This window comes from Panulirus ornatus, chromosome 62 (genome assembly GCF_036320965.1).
Source record: "Panulirus ornatus isolate Po-2019 chromosome 62, ASM3632096v1, whole genome shotgun sequence".
Lineage (NCBI taxonomy): Eukaryota > Metazoa > Arthropoda > Malacostraca > Decapoda > Palinuridae > Panulirus > Panulirus ornatus.
In genome coordinates this window covers 12,647,033-12,671,743 of record NC_092285.1, presented here as the reverse complement: position 1 = coordinate 12,671,743, position 24,711 = coordinate 12,647,033, and the positions used below count along the sequence as shown (strand labels likewise).

General features: G+C 41.1%; 1 protein-coding gene across 14 annotated transcripts in view; it reads left to right on the top strand.

Moving 5' to 3' along the window:
- The window catches only part of chb (chromosome bows), a 238,667-nt gene that overhangs the window by 143,912 nt on the left and 70,044 nt on the right, over nt 1–24,711 (top strand). For 9 of the 14 annotated variants that reach the window (XM_071656219.1, XM_071656210.1, XM_071656222.1 and 6 more), the window contains 2 exons: nt 1,549–1,580; nt 7,730–7,768. In XM_071656219.1, the coding sequence (XP_071512320.1) occupies nt 1,549–1,580; nt 7,730–7,768 (71 nt within the window). The remainder of the gene's footprint in view (nt 1–1,548; nt 1,581–7,729; nt 7,769–24,711) is intronic. The other 5 variants (XM_071656220.1, XM_071656217.1, XM_071656214.1 and 2 more) reach the window with 1 other exon arrangement.

The following is a 24,711-nucleotide window of genomic DNA, read 5'->3' as shown; positions in this document are numbered from 1 at the left end:
TCGTTCATAGTACGTCCATCATGTCGCCCAGAGCAGCACTCTCTTGTGATGTGTATCACATCTGAACATTGTTCATCTTGCAGAATGGTTGTTCAGCAACAGGCAGCGAGGGATGCTGTTACTGAAACAACTGCCCCAAGAAATAGGTGAAAAGGCTGCAAGCCAAAGGTGGTCAAGAGGCACAGAATAGGAAAAAAAGTTGGAGAAAAGAGAAAGAAATGACCCAAAGTTAAAGAAAATATACATAAAAAATAGTAGATTTCTGTAAAAAGAACAGAAGTGTGATGAGAGTTGTGGAGGGGTTTCTGAACGTGGTGCTGTAGCGTAGCGTAGCGGATAGTTGAAGTGGAGGAAGTACGGGTGAGACAGATTTTCGTGGCATTGTGCAGGTACCAAGTCTAGACCAGGGGGTGCTTAAGGTGGCAGCGAGACCATAGTAAGCAGGAGAGGAATGGGGGGAGGGGGGCGGATATTGGCTCATGTTTACGGATAAAAGAAGAAAATTAACCGCGGGAAAACTACGTATGTATGCCTATGGGAGGATGTTACTGCTATGGATTGTTGTTTACTTTGTATTGCCGTGTTTGCCCACTCAGATGGCGCAACTCTTCCTAACTCATATATTGGGGATGGGCGGTTCATTTCACTCTGGAGGCAATTTGATACATCTGGGAGTTGGCCGCATGCCGTCCACAACAAAGAACAGGAACGCATGGAATTTCGTAAATGTTAGTTGTCCTTCCATGGGCTGCTGCTGTAGACATACAAGTATTATATCTGCTACAGACCCTTGCGTGGCTACGTCTCCTTTGTCTTTGATAATCACTCGACTGGCCAAAGATGACGGCTTTGAACCGATCTCTTCTTCCCCACACATCTTGCGGCAAAGGTTTATATCTTTTCAGCTGGAGGGCCGCCTTTTGCCCAACCCCCTTGGCTCGAAGACTATTTAGATATATATATTCCTTTATGATTAATTCTGATTTTGAAGTTTTGTGTACAGTTTCGGATTTTGAAGGCCTGTGTACGCTTTATGAGGTTTGTTCATGTTGGTGTTAACGTGTAGAGAATTGTTCATTGTCATGTTTTTGTTTTAGCATTATTATGGAAATTATCTCTGTTAGAAGTGAATACTTCAACTTTACGTACGTAATCTTAATATCTGGACTCCATACAGATGTTTTATATGATAAATCGGCTTATCCAGTGTGCTTAAAAGGTAAGAAAACATGAAATAGATGAATATCGAAGCGAGGCTAACTGTGTATATGCACGTGTACATTGTTGAGGCAGGATGGATGGTGTTTGTATAGTGTCCGGCGAACAGGTGTGTGTGTGTGTGTGTGTGTGTGTGTGTATCCAGTCTGTCGATATAAGTTGGTGTCAGTAGAAGCACCACTACTTCTCTCCCCTATCTCGGGTAGGCTGTATTACTGTGCTGCAGCCACAAAGTACTTAATCCTATGTGTATGAAGGTTCTGATATTAATTTACGAACAAAAAGTTTGTTTCTTGTGGGAATGTATTTACCTTTCTGTTTTCTTTTCAGGGAAAGGAGAGGATGAAGTGGATCGAGCCAGTGTAAGTGTTTTTGCTACCTTATTTTTGACAACTAAAACTTTCTGCTACGTTAGGTGTAAGGCTTATGTTCGGCACCATAGAAGATTGTATACTTGGAAGATGCACACATTTTTTACTTTTAGTGTTACTTTTGTAAGATTTGATGTAAAGACAATTTTAGAGTCATGGGACAATTTGATATATGAGAGTTGATCAAAGTAAACAAACTTGAGTTCCTGTTTTAGTAAAGTAGATTTATTGGCATTCAGAGATGCCACATTCAGGGACACATGAATGTTGTTGTGTGGCGAGTGTTGAGGTGTGTCTGTCCCTCATGTTATGTAGGATATGTGGTCTGTCCCACATGCTATGTTGGAAATATGGTCTGTTCCACATGTTATGTAGGAGATATGGTCTGTCCCTCATGTTTATGTAGGATATGTGGTCTGTCCCTCATGTTATGTAGGAGATATGGTCTGTCCCTCATGTTATGTTGGAGATGTGGTCTGTCCTTCATATTGTGATGTGGTCTATCCCTCATGTTATGTAGGAGATGTGGTCTGTCCCTCATGTTATGTAGGAGATGTAGTCTGTCCCTCATGTTGTGTAGATTTGGTCTGTCCCTCATGTTGTGTTCAGGTGTGGCCCCCCTCATGTTGTGTTGTAGTATGGTAGACTTCCCATATGTTGGTCGTCGTCTTCCATCCTCCAACACCTTCATCATCATCGTCATTATGACCATCATCAGACGTCCGTGAAAAAATGACAAGAGTTATGGGTAAAGTTGAACAAGCCACAGGTGTGCTGGTGGTGGTGGGCTGCTGCGGTTGTCATGGAGTTATTATTAATCATTTTGTTATGTTATTAGTAACATGTCCCCCATGGTTGTAATTGTAGGTAACTAACAAGGAAGGTTAAATGGCATTCTTAAACTCCCTCACTGCACGATGGTGCCACCCTTGATAAGGCGACCTGATCTTTGAACCTGACCGTCGTGCTTTTGATGGCCTCCCGTGCAGCAAGGCTCTCACAGAGGAGCTTCTGCTTCAGGTATAACAGAGCTGGACCAGGAGGAGGTGGAGGCTATATACACAGGGAACAGAGGATGACCAGGCGGGAGTTAGCCAGATGAAGTGTGGGCAAACAGGTGTCCAGCCACAGCTGAAAAGCCTGGCTCCCTCTCCCTTGTGTGGACCTGAAGGCAGTACCTGGGAGATCAGCAGAGGAATACACCTGGTGGTATCTGACGAGAGTATCAGCTGGAGGAGGACAATAATAGTAACCTAAATTCCTAATCTTTGTAGACTCGAGACAAAGATAGTCAATCAGACAGCCTCCACCCCAACCCACCACTCCCTCCAGCATATCAGGAGAGGCGACAGTACCTCAGAAGGAATACTTAGAGAACAGGACTTGGGAAAGCATTATTACGAGAGTGGATGAATGGGAACCACATTCTTATTTGATTGTACCAGCCGCATCACGGGGGAAGAAGCAGTCCAGCAACTCTTGAGACATGCAAAGAAATTTCATGCACTTTCATTGACCTTATTGACGGATGATTAATATCATTACAGAAATTATCCACCTGTGCTTTAGATGTACTGGCAGTCTTGGCCTGCGTGTGAGCCTAGGAGCTCCACGAACACTTGGTCCTGCGAGTAGACATTATTGGTCAAACACTGGTGAGGGTGTAGTCTTAAAAAGTGGGTGTGCCTTAGTGATAGATGGGTGTGGAAGGGCGTCGACACGGGTGAGCAGAGCTGTTCGGCAGGGAATGTCATGTAAATATTGTGAGTTGTGGATTGTATGGGTATAAGGAGGCTTGTTATTATTGGCCCACCTGATTGGATGGTATGGACGTCTCCCAGTGACCAGATCCTCATTAGCATTATTATCTGTGGATCAGAACACGGCACACTTATCCCAGTGGTGGCCACTACTGTGGGTCATAACATGGCGCACTGGAGACCAGGCACACGGCCCATGTAAAGTCGGTAGGAGGCCAAGATCTGAATGTAATCTTCAACATCGTTGTGTAATGTGAATGTTGACAAGCCAGGGAAGGTTGGGAACATGATATTCCCTTTTCCATCAGCCTCCATCACCACCATAACATAATACTGGATGTGGACGACAGATGCCTTGATGTGACACACACACACACACACACACACATTTTGCCAAGCCTTTGATGAATGGGAACACTGTAAAAACTCGCATGCTGTGAACACTGTCATAACATACAATTTGCGTGACATGAGAATCATGATGGCTCTACCGTAACTCTTCGATGGTAAGCAGTCATTGGAGTAGTGCCAGGGATACTGATGTAAAACCACAGCTGATCATGGTTTGTAGTTGATGACGGCATCAGTATACAGACTGACACCCGTATACTGTACTGACACTACACTGGGACACAAAGTTTGCCGTGGAAACTGGTGTCACTGCTTCAGTTACAGAAACTGGGTAGCTGAAACCACGGTAGAATAATATCGGGAGGAAAATGCTTTCATATCAGGGAAGCCAGAAATGATGGCTTGGCCTCAGTGAACGCAAGAGGGACAACATTTGCCTGAGCAGTGATGATGTCAGACTGGTCCCGGCCACCTGTCAAAATGAGGAAGGGACAGACAGCCCTTGATGACACACTGCATGCTACGGTAGTATCGTGACGGGCTGACACCACCTTCAGCCCGTCACGGCAGAACAAAAGGAGGAAACTGAACGGCCAGGACAGTCTCTCTCTCTCTCTCTCTCAGTAGACCAAGTTATGTCGGGGTAGAGGAAAGTACCTCAAAAAACCATCGCCATGTGATTTTTGAAGCTGCACTAAGCTGTAGTTGTGTATCCTCTGTTGGCTTTTGTTGAGGGTGGACTGGGAGTCTTCTGGGACGCCGCAGCTATATTGTCTGGAGGGTCCAGGAAAGATGGGGCAGGGGAAGGGACAAAGGTCGTGAGTTAGACACTGTCACTTGCGGAGGGGACGCTAGGGGGCAGGGGAGGGAACAAGGGTCGTGAGGTAGTGAGACACTGTCACTTGCGGACGGGACGCTAGGGGGCAGTGGAGGAGACAAGGGTCATGAGATAGTGAGACACTGTCGCTTGCGGACAAGACGCTAGGGGGCAGTGGAGGGGACAAGGGTCGTGAGTTAGACACTGTCACTTGCGGTGGGGATGCTAGGAGGCAGGGGAGGGGACAAGGGTCGTGAGGTAGTGAGACACTGTCACTTACGGATGGGACGCTAGGGGGCAGGGGAGGGGACTAGGGTCGTTACCAGCTAAAAACAATCATCTCGGATCACCGGCTGTTTCACAGCGTATCATTGGTGCTCATTGTCCTTACAGCTTCTTGTTGTTCGTGACCTGTGCGTCTGTGTTTGTGTGAGGACATTATGTGTCTGTGTCTGTACCACTCCCAGCTGTTGCTTTGTTGGACTTACCATCATATTTTATCCCTTAGTGTTGGTTGTACCATCATGCACCATCCCCAAGTGTTTGGTGTACCGTTATCTGCCGTTTCCCAGTGTTAGTGCGTTCGATTTACCGTCATGTACCGTCCCAGAGTGTTGGTTGTGTTAGATGTACCATCATGCACCGTCCCTGACTCTTAACTGTCTGATGTACCGTCATGTACCGTCATCGATTGTTAGATGTAGTGGATGTACCATCCTTGACTGTTAACTGTTGATGTACCGTCCTCGATTGTTAGATGTAGTGGATGTGCCATCCTTGACTGTTAACTGCTGGATGTACCGTCCCTGTGTGTTGGCTGTCGGATGTACCGTCATGTACCGTTTCCGACTGTTGGCTCTGTTGCCATGTGTCATGTATAATACCTTTACTACAGGAACATAGGTTTTCTCTCAATAAACACTAATATTTTTTCTTGAATTATTCCATTATTAGTACCTTTCAAGTTATTTTTATCACTGATTCGATTTTATAACGTTAGTGTATTAGATAACCTTTGTAGGTCTTAAGACTATATAGTAATTTTGAATCTATTCTTGAAGGTAGATGGCTGTTGGGAATGGGTTAAGCTTGTTAGCGTTGGCATGTACTTGTCCTCCTGATTTATGCTGACAATTTATGTGGACGAATTCAGGGAAGAGCCAGCCTTGTGTACTATGGCTGTATGTTAGATAGGGTTTGAGGCATGGGTTATGCCTCTCATATATATATATATATATATATATATATATATATATATATATATATATATATAAGTTAAGAGTAAATGTGAATAAGAGCAAGGTTATTAGGTACAGTAGGGTTGAGGGTCAAGTCAATTGGGAGGTGAGTTTGAATGGAGAAAAACTGGAGGAAGTGAAGTGTTTTAGATATCTGGGAGTGGATCTGGCAGCGGATGGAACCATGGAAGTGGAAGTGGATCATAGGGTGGGGGAGGGGGCGAAAATTCTGGGAGCCTTGAAGAATGTGTGGAAGTCGAGAACATTATCTCGGAAAGCAAAAATGGGTATGTTTGAAGGAATAGTGGTTCCAACAATGTTGTATGGTTGCGAGGCGTGGGCTATGGATAGAGTTGTGCGCAGGAGGATGGATGTGCTGGAAATGAGATGTTTGAGGACAATGTGTGGTGTGAGGTGGTTTGATCGAGTAAGTAACGTAAGGGTAAGAGAGATGTGTGGAAATAAAAAGAGCGTGGTTGAGAGAGCAGAAGAGGGTGTTTTGAAATGGTTTGGGCACATGGAGAGAATGAGTGAGGAAAGATTGACCAAGAGGATATATATGTCGGAGGTGGAGGGAACGAGGAGAAGAGGGAGACCAAATTGGAGGTGGAAAGATGGAGTGAAAAAGATTTTGTGTGATCGGGGCCTGAACATGCAGGAGGGTGAAAGGAGGGCAAGGAATAGAGTGAATTGGAGCGATGTGGTATACCGGGGTTGACGTGCTGTCAGTGGATTGAATCAAGGCATGTGAAGCGTCTGGGGTAAACCATGGAAAGCTGTGTAGGTATGTATATTTGCGTGTGTGGACGTATGTATATACATGTGTATGGGGGTGGGTTGGGCCATTTCTTTCGTCTGTTTCCTTGCGCTACCTCGCAAACGCGGGAGACAGCGACAAAGCAAAAAAAAATATATATATATATATATATATATATATATATATATATATATATATATGATCTGTTGACAGAAGTGTGATTGTCTGGGCATGGGTGTAGGTAATTTGATTGAGGGGTGGGGTGAATTAGTAATGTTAGCAGGGGATGTGTCTCTGACCAGAGGTTATGGCTGTGGGTAGGGGATATGGGTGTGCAGAGGTTATGGCTGTGGGTAAGGGTCATAGCTGTGAGCAGGGGTTATGGCTATGGGCATAGGTCATGGCTGTGGGTGAGGGTCATGGCTGTGAGCAGGGGTTGTGACTGTATGAAGGGGTCATGGCTCTGGGTTGGGGTTTTGCATTTGGGCAGGTCTTGATTAAGACAGTCCCAATGTGGGCAAGTTAGGGTAAGTTAGACTTAACTGTGTGTGGATCATGGTTTGGGCAGATTGTGGTTAAATTAGACCCAGGTGCGGGTGGGTCACGGTTAAGGTAACCCAGTAGTGGGTAGGCATTGAGTAAGTTCATCCTAGGTGTGGGCAGGTCATGGGTAGGATATTATCAGGTATAGGCTGTTCATGGGTAAATTTGTTAGGTGTGGGTAGGTGATGGGTAAATAAATCCAAGTGTGGGAAGGTCATGGATAAGTTTTTTTAGGTGTGGACGCATCATGAGTAATATTAGTCCCACTTGTAGTAGATCATGAGTAAGTTGGTGTGCGCAAATCATGGGTAAGTTAATGCCAGGTGTGGGCAGGCAGGGTATGGGTAAGTTAGTCTCAGATATAGGCACTGTGAGTGGGTCTCCTCTAGGTTGGGACAGGTCAGGACCAAGTTAGTTTCAAGAGTGGGTAGGTCTTGGGCATGTCAGTCCCAGTTGTGTACGGGGCAAAGGTGTGAGCAGATCATGGGTATGTTAGTTCCCATATGAAGGCAGGTCATGGGTACAATAGCCCCAGGGATGGGTTGATCATTGTTATGTAGGTCCTAGGTGTGGGCAGTCCATGGGTAAGCCAGTCCCAGTTGTTGGCTTATCATGGGTAAGTTAGTCACAGGTGTGGGTCTGGTGTATCTAACTAACCACACCTCCCTTGGCAGCGGTCGCTGCCTCGTCGACCACTTGCTCCTCGCAAGAAGGTAAAGAATGATGTCAAATGAATTAACCATTCTGGTGCTTGTTTGGCTTACTCATGGATCACTGGCTAATTACCCGCACTCCTGTTACTTGGTTTATCAGTCAAAACTAATGTCTCTGTTCTCCTTGGGATGATTTAATGGCATCCCATAATGATCTGTAACTTGAAGAATGAAAATCAAACTAAGAGATATTATCACTCATAAGATTATGAAAGTATAGGATGATGGTACATTTTGCTGGTGATGACAGTGTTCATTTTGTTAACTGCTGTGTATGAGGTGAGTGATGTGCTTGGTGTGCATCCCTCAGCCTCCCAGAAGCACTACAGCAATGCTCACACTCTCCGCAGTCACCGTCACTTTAAAGTACTAACCATTTTGTTGTCCACATAAAGGCCCCAGAGATCTGGACAGACTATTGAATGCAAACTATATGTTTTTTCTTTTATTTAATTTTTTTTACATGCTTTTCCCACCTTTGAGAAGTAGCATCTGGAACAAATGAAGAATGGCCTCATTTGCACACATCCTATCATGCTATCTTATGTATGAAAAGAACCATCCATAGCTGAGCCTCAGAAACAACTTCATATTGACCTCTTCAGTACCTTATTTTGTTTTGTGTGTGTATGTATATATGTATGATTGCCCCATGACCTCTTTCATGAGAGGGTCCTGATTTTACTCCAGGCCCCTTTTTCCAGGGACTCCTACAGCTCCAAGGCAGTGGTACCTCCTGTAGCAGGGAAGTGATGAATTCCTTTGGAGTGACTTTAAGTTCTTCAACAAGACTTACTTGCCTTTGTGAATGGATGATGATACACTGTATGTATATATATATATACATAAATGGAAATGGTGAAGAGCTTGTAGATTTATGTGCTGAAAAAGGACTGGTGATTGGGAATACCTGGTTTAAAAAGCGAGATATACATAAGTATACGTATGTAAGTAGGAGTGATGGCCAGAGAGCATTATTGGATTACATGTTAATTGACTGGCGCGCGAAAGTGAGACATTTGGATGTTAATGTGCTGAGAGGTGCAACTGGAGGGATGTCTGATCATTATCTTGTGGAGGCTAAGGTGAAGATTTGTATGGGTTTTCAGAAAAGAAGAGTGAATGTTGGGGTGAAGAGGGTGGTGAGAGTAAGTGAGCTTGGGAAGGAGACTTTTGTGAGGAAGTACCAGGAGAGACTGAGTACAGAATGGAAAAAGGTGAGAACAATGGAAGTAAGGGGAGTGGGGGAGGAATGGGATGTATTTAGGGAATCAGTGATGGATTGCGCAAAAGATGCTTGTGGCATGAGAAGCGTGGGAGGTGGGTTGATTAGAAAGGGTAGTGAGTGGTGGGATGTAGAAGTAAGATTATTAGTGAAAGAGAAGAGAGAGGCATTTGGACGATTTTTGCAGGGAAAAAATGCAATTGAGTGGGAGATGTATAAAAGAAAGAGACAGGAGGTCAAGAGAAAGGTGCAAGAGGTGAAGAAGAGGGCAAATGAGAGTTGGGGTGAGAGAGTATCATTAAATTTTAGGGAGAATAAAAAGATGTTCTGGAAGGAGGTAAATAAAGTGCGTAAGACAAGGGAGCAAATGGGAACTTCAGTGAAGGGCGCAAATGGGGAGGTGATAACAAGTAGTGGTGATGTGAGAAGGAGATGGAGTGAGTATTTTGAAGGTTTGTTGAATGTGTTTGATGATAGAGTGGCAGATATAGGGTGTTTTGGTCGAGGTGGTGTGCAAAGTGAGAGGGTTAGGGAAAATGATTTGGTAAAGAGAGAAGAGGTAGTAAAAGCTTTGCGGAAGATGAAAGCCGGCAAGGCAGCAGGTTTGGATGGTATTGCAGTGGAATTTATTAAAAAAGGGGGTGACTGTATTATTGACTGGTTGGTAAGGTTATTTAATGTATGTATGACTCATGGTGAGGTGCCTGAGGATTGGTGGAATGCTTGCATAGTGCCATTGTACAAAGGCAAAGGGGATAAGAGTGACCTCAAATTACAGAGGTATAAGTTTGTTGAGTATTCCTGGTAAATTATATGGGAGGGTATTGATTGAGAGGGTGAAGGCATGTACAGAGCATCAGATTGGGGAAGAGCAGCGTGGTTTCAGAAGTGGTAGAGGATGTGTGGATCAGGTGTTTGCTTTGAAGAATGTATGTGAGAAATACTTAGAAAAGCAAATGGATTTGTATGTAGCATTTATGGATCTGGAGAAGGCATATGATAGAGTTAATAGAGATGCTCTGTGGAAGGTATTAAGAATATATGGGGTGGGAGGCAAGTTGTTAGAAGCAGTGAAAAGTTTTTATCTAGGATGTAAGGCATGTGTACGTGTAGGAAGAGAGGAAAGTGATTGGTTCTCAGTGAATGTAGGTTTGCGGGAGGGGTGTGTGATGTCTCCATGGCTGTTTAATTTGTTTATGGATGGGGTTGTTAGGGAGGTGAATGCAAGAGTTTTGGAAAGAGGTGCAAGTATGAAGTCTCTTGTGGATGAGAGAGCTTGGGAAGTGAGTCAGTTGTTGTTCGCTGATGATACAGCGCTGGTGGCTGATTCATGTGAGAAACTGCAGAAGCTGGTGACTGAGTTTGGTAGTGTGAAAGAAGAAAGTTAAGAGTAAATGTGAATAAGAGCAAGGTAATTAGGTACAGTAGGGTTGAGGGTCAAGTCAATTGGGAGGTAAGTTTGAATGGAGAAAAACTGGAGGAAGTAAAGTGTTTTAGATATCTGGGAGTGGATCTGGCAGCGGATGGAACCATGGAAGCGGAAGTGGATCATAGGGTGGGGGAGGGGGCGAAAATTCTGGGAGCCTTGAAGAATGTGTGGAAGTCGAGAACATTATCTCGGAAAGCAAAAATGGGTATGTTTGAAGGAATAGTGGTTCCAACAATGTTGTATGGTTGCGAGGCGTGGGCTATGGATAGAGTTGTGCGCAGGAGGATGAATGTGCTGGAAATGAGATGTTTGAGGACAATGTGTGGTGTGAGGTGGTTTGATCGAGTAACGTAAGGGTAAGAGAGATGTGTGGAAATAAAAAGAGCGTGGTTGAGAGAGCAGAAGAGGGTGTTTTGAAATGGTTTGGGCACATGGAGAGAATGAGTGAGGAAAGATTGACCAAGAGGATATATGTGTCGGAGGTGGAGGGAACGAGGAGAAGTGGGAGACCAAATTGGAGGTGGAAAGATGGAGTGAAAAAGATTTTGTGTGATCAGGGCCTGAACATGCAGGAGGGTGAAAGGAGGGCAAGGAATAGAGTGAATTGGATCGATGTGGTATACCGGGGTTGACGTGCTGTCAGTGGATTGAATCAGGGCATGTGAAGCGTCTGGGGTAAACCATGGAAAGCTGTGTAGGTATGTATATTTGCGTGTGTGGACGTATGTATATACATGTGTATGGGGGTGGGTTGGGCCATTTCTTTTGTCTGTTTCCTTGCGCTATCTCACAAAAGTGGGAGACAGCGACAAAGCAAATATATATATATATATATATATATATATATATATATATATATATATATATATATTCCTTGGGGATAGGGGAGAAAGAATACTTCCCACGTATTCCCTGCGTGTCGTAGAAGGCGACTAAAAGGGGAGGGAGCGGGGGGCTGGAAATCCTCCCCTCTCACTTTTTTTTTTTTTTTTTTTTTTTTTTTTTTTCAAAAGAGGGAACAGAGAAGGGGCCCAGGTGAGTATATTCCCTCAAGGGCCCAGTCCTCTGTTCTCAATGCTACCTCGCAAATGCGGGAAATGGCGAATAGTATGAAAGAAAAAGAAAGATATATATATATATATATATATATATATATATATATATATATATATATATATATATATATATATATATATGCACGCATTCCGCCAATCCTCAGGCACCTCACCATGAGTCATACATACATTAAATAACCTTACCAACCAGTCAACAATACAGTCACCCCCTTTTTTAATAAATTCCACTGCAATACCATCCAAACCTGCTGCCTTGCCGGCTTTCATCTTCCACAAAGCTTTCACTACCTCTTCTCTGTTTACCAAACCATTTTCCCTAACCCTCTCACTTTGCACACCACCTCGACCAAAACACCCTATATCTGCCACTCTATCATCAAACACATTCAACAAACCTTCAAAATACTCACTCCATCTCCTTCTCACATCACCACTACTTGTTATCACCTCCCCATTTGTGCCCTTCACTGAAGTTCCCATTTGCTCCCTTGTCTTACGCACTTTATTTACCTCCTTCCAGAACATCTTTTTATTCTCCCTAAAATTTAATGATACTCTCTCACCCCAACTCTCATTTGCCCTTTTTTTCACCTCTTGCACCTTTCTCTTGACCTCCTGTCTCTTTCTTTTATACATCTCCCACTCAATTGCATTTTTTCCCTGCAAAAATCGTCCAAATGCCTCTCTCTTCTCTTTCACTAATACTCTTACTTCCTCATCCCACCACTCACTACCCTTTCTAATCAACCCACCTCCCACTCTTCTCATGCCACAAGCATCTTTTGCGCAATCCATCACTGATTCCCTAAATACATCCCATTCCTCCTCCACTCCCCTTACTTCCATTGTTCTCACCTTTTTCCATTCTGTACTCAGTCTCTCCTGGTACTTCCTCACACAGGTCTCCTTCCCAAGCTCACTTACTCTCACCACCCTCTTCACCCCAACATTCACTCTTCTTTTCTGAAAACCCTTACAAATCTTCACCTTAGCCTCCACAAGATAATGATCAGACATCCCTCCAGTTGCACCTCTCAGCACATTAACATCCAAAAGTCTCTCTTTCGCACGCCTGTCAATTAACACGTAATCCAATAACGCTCTCTGGCCATCTCTCCTACTTACAGAAGTATACTTATGTATATAACCAGGTATTCCCAATCATCAGTCCTTTTTCAGCACAAAAATCTACAAGCTCTTCACCATTTCCATTTACAACACTGAACACCCCATGTATACCAATTATTCCCTCGACTGCCACATTACTCACCTTTGCATTCAAATCACCCATCACTATAACCCGGTCTCGTGCATCAAAACCACTAACACACTCATTCAGCTGCTCCCAAAACACTTGCCTCTCATGATCTTTCTTCTCATGCCCAGGTGCATATGCATATATATATATATATATATTATCAAATCCCATCTTCAAGTGGTTACACCATGAGTATGAATTTCTTTGGCAAGGCTCTTGTCATTCAGTAGACAGAAAGAGTGCAGTCTTGTTGGGGACCTTCTCTCTACAGAGGGTCCATTTTTCCTTGCTCTTTCCTTGAGTACTGCCTTGGAGCTGCAAGAACCCATTAAAAAGGGTTTTAGGGTTCTATGACACTATGTACATCTGTGCATATATAGTGCATATATACGTTCATAGAACTACAATATATAATGGTGGGTAAGTTAACTTTAGAGAGTGTGAGCACAAGGTAGTAGCATAGTTAAGAGTTCACAGCTAATAGTCGACTAAAACATCATTTGTTGTGTTGGTGGCAGAAGGCGTGCTGGCTGTTACTGCCCGCCCCTCCTTACCTGCCACTACCCTGCTGCTTTTTATCTTGGTTCTTGCCGCTATGGCTTTACTAATGTATTCTGTGATAACTCTTGTTTATCTTACCTTTTCTTACATTATGGTAAGGGTAGATATAGTCATATTATATATTTTACTGGAAAGTATTGAGAGTTTGATTTGATGATATTTAGTGTGTTTGGACTTTTTCTAATGTGATACACCTAACAATTATTAGTTAGTAGGGAACTGATATTTTGGTAATGATATTATGCTGTAAGTTATTGAACAAAAACCTGTTTCTTTAAACATTTATTGATTATGTAAAAGAGGAGCATTTTTTAATGGTAATATGATGTGGGAAATTACAATTTGAAATATATTAGCAGCTCAGTCAAGAAAGATCTTAGTTGAGATAACTCTTGTGATGTTAACTAAATGATGGTGATTTTGGACTGAGAGTTCTTTACTTTATATTGTAATTCAGATATCTAGACACAGGAATTTTATAATGTATTTTCTTAACTGATGGTGTTAAAACTAGTGATTCTTTTTTATGTCGCTGCTTTTTTTTTCTCTCTCTCTCTCTCTCTGACCTTTTTCTTGCAAATGCTGTTGCAGTTTCTTAATGAGCTGTTCTTTATTTTTATTCTTTCCTTATTTGTGTGATTACTCTGCACATGATTGTCTATTCTTATAACTTCATTATCAATACGTGGAAGATACTTACCAAGATATTTCTTTTGTGAGTCTGACAGGTTGACTTCTGGTTCAAGTCATTGATTGATTAACTTTCTGAACATGACTATACAACCCTTGAGAATGAGGGTATGACCCTTGGTTATGATGGCTTCATATTTGAAATGACCGTAATGGTTTGGTCATAGCTCATACTGTCATAACCAAAGGTAGAACTGTCATGCCTAAGAGTTATACTGTTGTGCTCAAGGAGTTAATAGGGGTAAATGCATTGAACATATGGCATTTGAGGTACAAGGTATGTAAATCTTCCTTGTGTGGTATAAGGGGTCATTGTTGTTAAGAGTGTAGCAAGTGAGTGTGGTTAGGAATCCCTTAGAATGAGACTGATGGCAAGGGAACTATCGTTGCATCATGCTGTGCATGCTTTACCCAACATCCAGTGTGTGGCATAGTTTTAATATTATATGAATATATGCTTTGGTCTTGTGCATTCATATTTTACAAAGTTTTATTGTGCATATCAATTATAAAGTTTTAATCTAGCCATGTCATCCTCAAGCCAGCGCTCAAGGCTCCCTTTGCCTGACCTTTCTTCCCATTTTCTGTGCCCAGCCATTCGTACAGAGAGGAGCAACGGGCAAGGTAGTTTATTCTTGTTTCATTGAATGTAGCACAAATAAGCTTGTTGTGCATGATAGAACAGTCTTGCTCAGTACTCTAGATATGGCTGACCCTCTGCATGTAGGGCAAACTTGAAACATTTTCTGACCTAGAAATATTTTCATCTTGATGCTCAAGTGTTATTGCTGTTTATATGTGACTGGGATGCAAGCCATTGGTTAGATTCTTTTATCTGTTTTTTTTTTTTATGTTGGAGGCTCCAGTCACAGAAAAAAGTCCACATCAAAGCTGGGCATTAATTGAAATATAGAGAAGTTAATACAAGGGAAAAAGAAGAGACTAAGGAAAGCATTTATGAATTTTGGATGAAGTGAAAAAGTTGTCTTTTTTAGATGTGCCAAGTCTTAGAATTTGGGAAAGACATGAGAGGGTAGAGGGTTGCACGCAAAGTGTTATCCCTTGATAGATGAATCTAGATTATTTCTAGGGACTCATAATCTGTAGAATACACCCTCTGCATGCGTGGAACTAATGTTATCATACATCTTTGGCAGTAAGATTTGCTATTAACATATAGATAGATAGATAGATTGTGTCCTTTCCTTCCTGGTGCTCTGAGTTTCTGGTAGCTGCAGGAGCCTCCACCAAGATTGAGGGGTGTAAACACATCAGCTGATAATGGGGATGAGTGCTATGGTTGTGGTGGTGAAAGATGTGTGATGGGTTTGAGGTGATGGTAGATGATTGTTAGTACCCATTTGTCATTCCTTATTTGTGTATATGGGAAGGGAGGTTTACACTCATGGGGTCCCACCTTTTTTTTTTTTTTTTTTTTTTTTTTTTTTTTTTTTTTTCGCTGTCTCCCGCGTTTGTGAGGTAGCGCAAGGAAACAGACAAAAGAAATGGCCCAACCCACCCCCATACACATGTATATACATACGTCCACACACGCAAAATATACATACCTACACAGCTTTCCATGGTTTACCCCAGACGCTTCACATGCCTTGATTCAATCCACTGACAGCACATCAACCCCGGTATACCACATCGCTCCAATTCACTCTATTCCTTGCCCTCCTTTCACCCTCCTGCATGCTCAGGCCCCGATCACACAAAATCTTTTTCACTCCATCTTTCCACCTCCAATTTGGTCTCCCTCTTCTCCTCGTTCCCTCCACCTCCGACACATATATTCTCTTGGTCAATCTTTCCTCACTCATTCTCTCCATGTGCCCGAACCATTTCAAAACACCCTCTTCTGCTCTCTCAACCACACTCTTTTTATTTCCACACATCTCTCTTACCCTTACGTTACTTACTCGATCAAACCACCTCACACCACACATTGTCCTCAAACATCTCATTTCCAGCACATCCATCCTCCTGCGCACAACTCTATCCATAGCCCACGCCTCGCAACCATACAACATTGTTGGAACCACTATTCCTTCAAACATACCCATTTTTGCTTTCCGAGATAATGTTCTCGACTTCCACACATTCTTCAAGGCTCCCAGAATTTTCGCCCCCCTCCCCCACCCTATGATCCACTTCCGCTTTCATGGTTCCATCCGCTGCCAGATCCACTCCCAGATATCTAAAACACTTCACTTCCTCCAGTTTTTCTCCATTCAAACTCACCTCCCAATTGACTTGACCCTCAACCCTGCTGTACCTAATAACCTTGCTCTTATTCACATTTACTCTTAACTTTCTTCTTTCACACACTTTACCAAACTCAGTCACCAGCTTCTGCAGTTTCTCACATGAATCAGCCACCAGCACTGTATCATCAGCGAACAACAACTGACTCACTTCCCAAGCTCTCTCATCCCCAACAGACTTCATACTTGCCCCTCTTTCCAAAACTCTTGCATTCACCTCCCTAACAACCCCATCCATAAACAAATTAAACAACCATGGAGACATCACACACCCCTGCCGCAAACCTACATTCACTGAGAACCAATCACTTTCCTCTCTTCCTACACGTACACATGCCTTACATCCTCGATAAAAACTTTTCACTGCTTCTAACAACTTGCCTCCCACACCATATATTCTTAATACCTTCCACAGAGCATCTCTATCAACTCTATCATATGCCTTCTCCAGATCCATAAATGCTACATACAAATCCATTTGCTTTTCTAAGTATTTCTCACATACATTCTTCAAAGCAAACACCTGATCCACACCTCCTCTACCACTTCTGAAACCACACTGCTCTTCCCCAATCTGATGCTCTGTACATGCCTTCACCCTCTCAATCAATATCCTCCCATATAATTTACCAGGAATACTCAACAAACTTATACCTCTGTAATTTGAGCACTCACTCTTATCCCCTTTGCCTTTGTACAATGGCACTATGCACGCATTCCGCCAATCCTCAGGCACCTCACCATGAGTCATACATACATTAAATAACCTTACCAACCAGTCAACAATACAGTCACCCCCTTTTTTAATAAATTCCACTGCAATACCATCCAAACCTGCTGCCTTGCTGGCTTTCATCTTCCGCAAAGCTTTTACTACCTCTTCTCTGTTTACCAAATCATTGTCCCTAACCCTCTCACTTTGCACACCACCTCGACCAAAACACCCTATATCTGCCACTCTATCATCAAACACATTCAACAAACCTTCAAAATACTCACTCCATCTCCTTCTCACATCACCACTACTTGTTATCACCTCCCCATTTGCGCCCTTCACTGAAGTTCCCATTTGCTCCCTTGTCTTACGCACTTTATTTACCTCCTTTCAGAACATCTTTTTATTCTCCCTAAAATTTAATGATACTCTCTCACTCCAACTCTCATTTGCCCTTTTTTTCACCTCTTGCACCTTTCTCTTGACCTCCTGTCGCTTTCTTTTATACATCTCCCACTCAATTGCATTTTTTCCCTGCAAAAATCGTCCAAATGCCTCTCTCTTCTCTTTCACTAATACTCTTACTTCTTCATCCCACCACTCACTACCCTTTCTAATCAACCCACCTCCCACTCTTCTCATGCCACAAGCATCTTTTGCGCAATCCATCACTGATTCCCTAAATACATCCCATTCCTCCCCCACTCCCCTTACTTCCATTGTTCTCACCTTTTTCCATTCTGTACTCAGTCTCTCCCGGTACTTCCTCACACAAGTCTCCTTCCCAAGCTCACTTACTCTCACCACCCTCTTCACCCCAACATTCACTCTTCTTTTCTGAAAACCCATACAAATCTTCACCTTAGCCTCCACAAGATAATGATCAGACATCCCTCCAGTTGCACCTCTCAGCACATTAACATCCAAAAGTCTCTCTTTCGCGCGCCTGTCAATTAACACGTAATCCAATAACGCTCTCTGGCCATCTCTCCTACTTACATAAGTATACTTATGTATATCTCGCTTTTTAAACCAGGTATTCCCAATCATCAGTCCTTTTTCAGCACATAAATCTACAAGCTCTTCACCATTTCCATTTACAACACTGAACACCCCATGTATACCAATTATTCCCTCGACTGCCACATTACTCACCTTTGCATTCAAATCACCCATCACTATAACCCGGTCTCGTGCATCAAAACCACTAACACACTCATTCAGCTGCTCCCAAAACACTTGCCTCTCATGATCTTTCTTCTCATGCCCAGGTGCATATGCACCAATAATCACCCATCTCTCTCCATCAACTTTCAGTTTTACCCATATTAATCGAGAATTTACTTTCTTACATTCTATCACATACTCCCACAACTCCTGTTTCAGGAGTATTGCTACTCCTTCCCTTGCTCTTGTCTTCTAACTAACCCCTGACTTTACTCCCAAGACATTCCCAAACCACTCTTCCCCTTTACCTTTGAGCTTCGTTTCACTCAGAGCCAAAACATCCGAGGTTCCTTTCCTCAAACATACTACCTATCTCTCCTTTTTTCACATCTTGGTTACATCCACACACATTTAGGCACCATCACTTCTTATCTATCTATCTATCTTATCTATCTTATCTATTAGGCACCCACTTCTTATCTATGTATTTTAATCACTTAGATTTTTAAGAGATTCAGTGCTTTTCACATTGTCTCTCATTGCTTAGAGTTTTTAAATTTTCAGTGCTTCTCACATATTCTCTCTTTACTTAGCTTGTTCCATATGTCCATAAATGCATTGCAGAAAAAGTGCTTCCTAATAACCCTCTGCACATTATCTGATCAGTTTCCAGTCATGGTCCCTCATTCTGGATTCTCTTTAGACTTCAAAGACCTGTTTTCTGTGAACCTCATCATAGTTTGTTAGGAATGTACCAATATATATATAGTTATAATGTCCATCCTTATCCTTCTTTCTTCCAGCCTGTGCTTCTCTCCTATCTTCCTTACACATTCCACTCAGTTTGATGCTTTTGCTTTTCATTTATTTGAACCCTTTCCAGGAGTTACTTGTGTGTGTTCAGATGAGAAAATTAGGATGTTTGAGGTATATACCAGCTTAGGGCATTGTTACTCATACCTTGTTGAACATCTTTCTTTCCATTTAAGTGAAGGTAGTATTGAGTGTGAACAGAATGTAATGTGCTTTCCATAAGCATCTTACACTGTTCTTTTGACAAGTTTAGCATGATGTAGACTCATAAGTCCTTTCATAGTGTGTTTAATCTGGTCAAAACCCTTCCCATCTTCATTACTCTATTTTCCAAGTTTAGATTCCATCAGCCATTTTCCATCCTTTGCTTCATCTCAGGAAGATCTCAGCAATATTTTGAAGTCTGTTACTCTTCCCACTTCATTAATTTTTGTGTTATCAGTATACTTATGTAGCTTTGATTCTGCAATGTTTGGAAAATCATTTTCATTGATCAGAAAAAGCAGTGGTTCACTTGTCACCTTGTCTCATCTTGGAAAGGCTCCCCAGACCTGTTAGGTAGCAGTGGTGTGGATGTGATGGTAAAATAGTGCACGACATGGTTATGGGGTGGTGTGATTTTGATGATGGGTTGTTTAAAGTGGTTATGGTGTTGGTATAGTTGTAGTGATGCAGTGTTTGTTGTGGTTTTGGTGGTAGCCAGTATGGACATGGTATGGTTTTGGTGATGTATTGTGCAAATGTGGTAATAGTGGAAATTTTGTTGTTTTGGAAATTTGCAGATGATGTCACATGGTTGTGTTGTTCTTCTTCTTCTTCTTTTAACTTCGCCATTTCCCGCGTTAGCGAGGTAGCGTTAAGAACAGAGGACTGGGCCTTTTTTGGAATATCCTCACCTGGCCCCCTCTGTTCCTTCTTTTGGAAAATTAAAAAAAAAAGACTTGTTGGGTTGTGTAATATGACTTTACTGTTTTGGTAGTTTGTCGATGATGTCACATGATTGTGTTGGGTTTGTAATATGACTGTGATGATGGATGAGCATGTCTATCCTTTTTTTTTTTTTTTTTTTCAATATGTGGTAGTATGGGAAGATTAGTCATGTTGATATTAGGGATGTGCAGTATGGTTATAGTAATGTTAGAGTGTGTAGAGTGGTCTGAACGATGGGTATGTCATGGTTATGATGATGATATGTGTCATACTGTTGTGATGATGATTAGTATGAGATTGTGATGTGTTTTGGTTTGTTTTGGTTGTAGTAATGGTATGAGGTATTTCTGTTTTTAAGGGAAAAGAAGAGGTTGGTAGAGAAGATATTTATACTGTAAATATGTATTATGTAGGGTTATTCAGATGTGAGATTAGTTAGTGGATTTCTTTTTAAACCAACTAAATGTGGACTTGTCATAATGCTGTGTTGGATTTGTTCAGAAGTAGGCAAAGAATTGTTCTTTATGCATGGTGGTGGATGAGGGGTGTTTCTTTTAGGGCTTGAGGCTCAGGGGGTAACCAGGTGTGTTCCATGTGTGTTGCTGTCTAATATTTGAATATGTCTTCTGTTTGTATTCTTTGACAATTTATCTTTGTGTTTGTACTGCCCAGAACCATGTAGTCCTTATAAGTACACATCCATAAATCCAATATATATAGAAGAGTATTGCTGGTCTTGTTTGTCCCATTATTCTGTTAGTGGGACTGTTCAATTTGTGATAATGATGGTGCTGTTTGGTATGGCTGTTGTGATCATAGGACTGGTTAATGTTTTGGTTTTGATAGTTCTGTGTAGAATGGTTGCGATAGTGGTGGTATTTTACTGTGTTTTTGTGGTGATGGTGATCTTTTGTAGTGTGATATTGTGATGGTTATGCCATTTAATGTGGTTTTGGCTGATGGTGGTGCTGTATAATTTGTTTATGGTGATAGTGGTGTTGTGAAGTGTGGTTGTGATCATGATGATGTCGTTTAGTGTGATTGTGATGATGGAGGTGCTGTGTAATGTGGTTTTTGTGTTGGTGGTGGGACTGTTTGATGATGTGGTGATGGGGAAGCTGTGTTTTGTAAAGATGTGAACTGATAGAAAATATAAAAGAATATATGTAAAATGAGTGACCAACATGATGACTGTAAAGTCTATAATAGACAGTGTGAATTATGGCCGATATCTCAGGAGACTTTGCATCTTTACTGATCGTTTGTATTTCCCAGGATTATAAAAGCTGTTGAGAGTGCATATAGTGAAGAAATATTTTTTGTATATGCATATCACAGTCTGCTCCTGCTCTCATTTAGAACTATTGTAATAAAAGTATCAAAACCCATTGGCAGGAATAAAGAAAAAAGATCTCCTCTGTCTGGAATCTTTCCTCAGGAGTTCATGATGAGGTTGATATAAAGGAAAACATCATGAATGCTTTTAATAGATGATGGAAAATATATCAGGGGGAAACATGATTGAGACAAAAAGAGAGAAAATAGGAGAGAAATAGAACCAACAAGAATGGTGACCAAGTAAACAGGGAATGTGAGGGAATGATTTCAGGTTAAAGGTAGCATAAGTAGCTAGGGATCCTGTGGAGAGAAGTTGGGGAGTTTTGCACAGGCAATGAAATTTGGAATAATGTAAGAAGTCTGGGAAAAATAAGGGGATTGTGAAATTCAAGAGTAAACACATATAAATGAAAAAGAATGATGCACACATTGGCAAAGGCATCATTTGTATTTTCATTTTATGAACACACTCACAAACAAGAGTAAGATTTTGTGTAAGCGACAGTGCATTTTGTTTTCAGAGATTTTATTGGACTAGTATGAAAGTGATAATGCAATGCCTGGAAAATAAAGTTTAACCCATTATGGTTAAAAGGTGATGAACACTTCAAAAGACCCAAACTCAAAATTCAAAGATCATAGTATCTTATGTGGAATAAACATTCGGCTGTCAAATATTGAGAAGAGGTACCATGATCATTGTATCTTATGTAAAGTAAACATTCATCTGTCAAACACTGAGAAGAGGTACCCATACAATCATTCCCAAAGGAAAAAAACACCCTGTTGAAAGTTTAACTTGCCAGAAAGGTAAGGAAAGAAATAGTCTTTACCTTCAATTTGGATCAAGCAGGGTCTGTCTGTTTTACAACAGGAACAGAACTGAATGCTGATGATTTGGCTATATTTCCATCCCAAAGAAAGGCTGAGGAATCAGCATATCATGTGCTCAGCCACATGATAATTTATGTCAGATGATCAGGTACTAACCTCACAGATTTTTTGTGACGATAATTTATGGCAAATGATCTGGTACTAACTTCACAGATTTTTTGGGGTCGCAAAAACTAATTGGCCATTATTTGTTTTAAAGCTTTAAGACTGATAAGCTTTTCTAACATGCTTACAAATACTAAAATAACAAGAAGTTTGTATGTGGATCATTGAAATATTCATTCTTTGTGGGCTTGGCAACTATTTTGAACTGGATTTTTCAAAAAGGATGAGGAACCAGAAACAGTGTTTTTTCATTTGATGAATCAGTGAACAGTGTCACAAGAAGAACAGATGGACTTGCCACTGCACTACTGGGACAAGGAAAAGACAAGAGTTGAAACAAAGTACTAGATCAAATGGCATTGTGGCAAAATTCAAGATTGAAAAGTCAAAACAGCAGATATGCTGCAAATGTTAGGTTAGGTTAGCACTGACTGGAAGTTTGTAGATGCCTTGTCCAAGGATCAAGAAGAATATGATGCTGATATTCCAGGTCTAGTTGATGTTTGTTTTTGAAGTTTGCTTGTTGTTCATGATGGATGTAATAAGTGAGACAGGATAGAAATTAGATGGTGGTTTGTGGTCTTTTTGTTTCAGTGGAACTCCAGCTTTAAGGGAAAAGTGCCCAACTGCCAGTGGAGGAAAAGCATAGTTCCCTTGAAAGTTTTATGGTATTCAGCAGCAGGAAGACACCCCTTCAGAGAAAAGGGCCATTGAAATATGGTCAAATGTGATGCTCTTTGTAGCACAGACTTTAAAGTAGCCCAAGAGCAAGCAGCCAATTTGCAGGTTTTCTCTCACCTAACAGAGTATACATATGATACCTTGTTGATTGCCAAACTAGATTTCTTTGTGGATATAGAAAAAGTGTGAAGACACTTGGAGTCATTTTAAAGTTTAAACAGATAAGCCTGTTTCTTTTTATGTCACAGGAACTTGAAGTATTTATGCAGATGATGATGTTTAAGTATGTCAAGAGATCTATGGTCAGTTTTACAGTTTGTGGCTCAGTTGGTAAAGATGGATACATAGTATAAAGACAGTCTAGGTTCTGACAGCATTGTAGACATAGGATTTACAGCAAAGTCGGAATCAACAAGGAATAAAGTTAGACAAAAAGACTTGAAAATTAAACAAATGAGAAAACTAAATGTCTTTAGAAGCAAGCAAATGAGAAAATTAGGTCTCTCAAGAAGCATCTGAAAATGCTCCAAAGTAGAAACTTGTATTACTATCTGAAGTAATTTTTGGCTTAGCTATCTTGCTCAAATTATCAGTAAGATGTAGTTTAGATATGTTAGAGAAATATGCTTTAATAGAATTTGGCATATTACGACTGTACTAACATCCTGCCGTATCATTGTAAACAGGAATTTGTGTGCAGTGAGCAGGTTCATGGTCATCTATTTTACTAAATACAGGCTCATCATCAAAAATGTGCAATGCTTAGGACCTACTCATTGCTGTTTTTTTTTTCTTTCTTAATTCTGAGTGTATATAAGAAAAGAACACATGAAAAAAGTTTATATGTGCTGGGCAATGAGTAAGTTTGGGAGGGTATCACACCAGTATGATAGTATGCTCCTCATGATTTCTTTCTCGTGCTAGAAAGTTTAACAGTATCACATTTCTGTACTTATAAACTGAATAGGAATGATAGATATAATGCATGAAATCAAAATTTTTATCTTTAGAAAAAGTAGAAGAATCTTTGAAGTTTCTGGAATTCTGATACTCTGGATTTTGATGATGTACCTATATTATCAGCTTCAGGGCTGTTAGAGTGTTTATGTATTTATACATTCATTTCTCTTTCTTTTATGTGTGGTAGAAAAACATACTTCTAAGTCTGTCTGAAGAGGCACTTTGCTTACAGTAATAAAATTTTATGGCTGCTTGATGTAGTTACTGAATAGTGTTTAATATTTGTGGAGTACTGACTGGTTTGCACTTCACTGAAAATGCTCTTGAGCTCACAATTCTTTGACAGTTCACAGTACATCTACTCCATGCTAATGGAATTAATTTCACTATATGCTTCCATTATCTACAAGTGTATTTTAACACATCATGTTTGAAAGAATTGATTATTGATATAGTTTGTGTGTGAAATCCTTTCCAGAAGTTCTTGTTCATGTTGCAGCATATGTAAAAAGAATTTTTAATATTTTTATCATTTGGTATTCTTTTATTATTACTTTCTATAGGAATTGCAATAACTGCAGTGTCCAACCTGATATATTGAAAGAGAAAAGGGGATAGAGGTTTGGTTGCAAGGGGAGATGTGAAGGCCAGCTTTGTAAATCTGCTGTTTGATACATACTGTACTTCCATATTGTAAGACAGACTTAATGAAAGTTCACTGTTGTAGTTGTATTGTAGAATATTGCTTTATTGGTTGCAAACTAATTCATTTTTCAAATAGTCGATTGAGAGAGTCAATGCAAGATCATGTTGCAATTATTATTCTCAGGG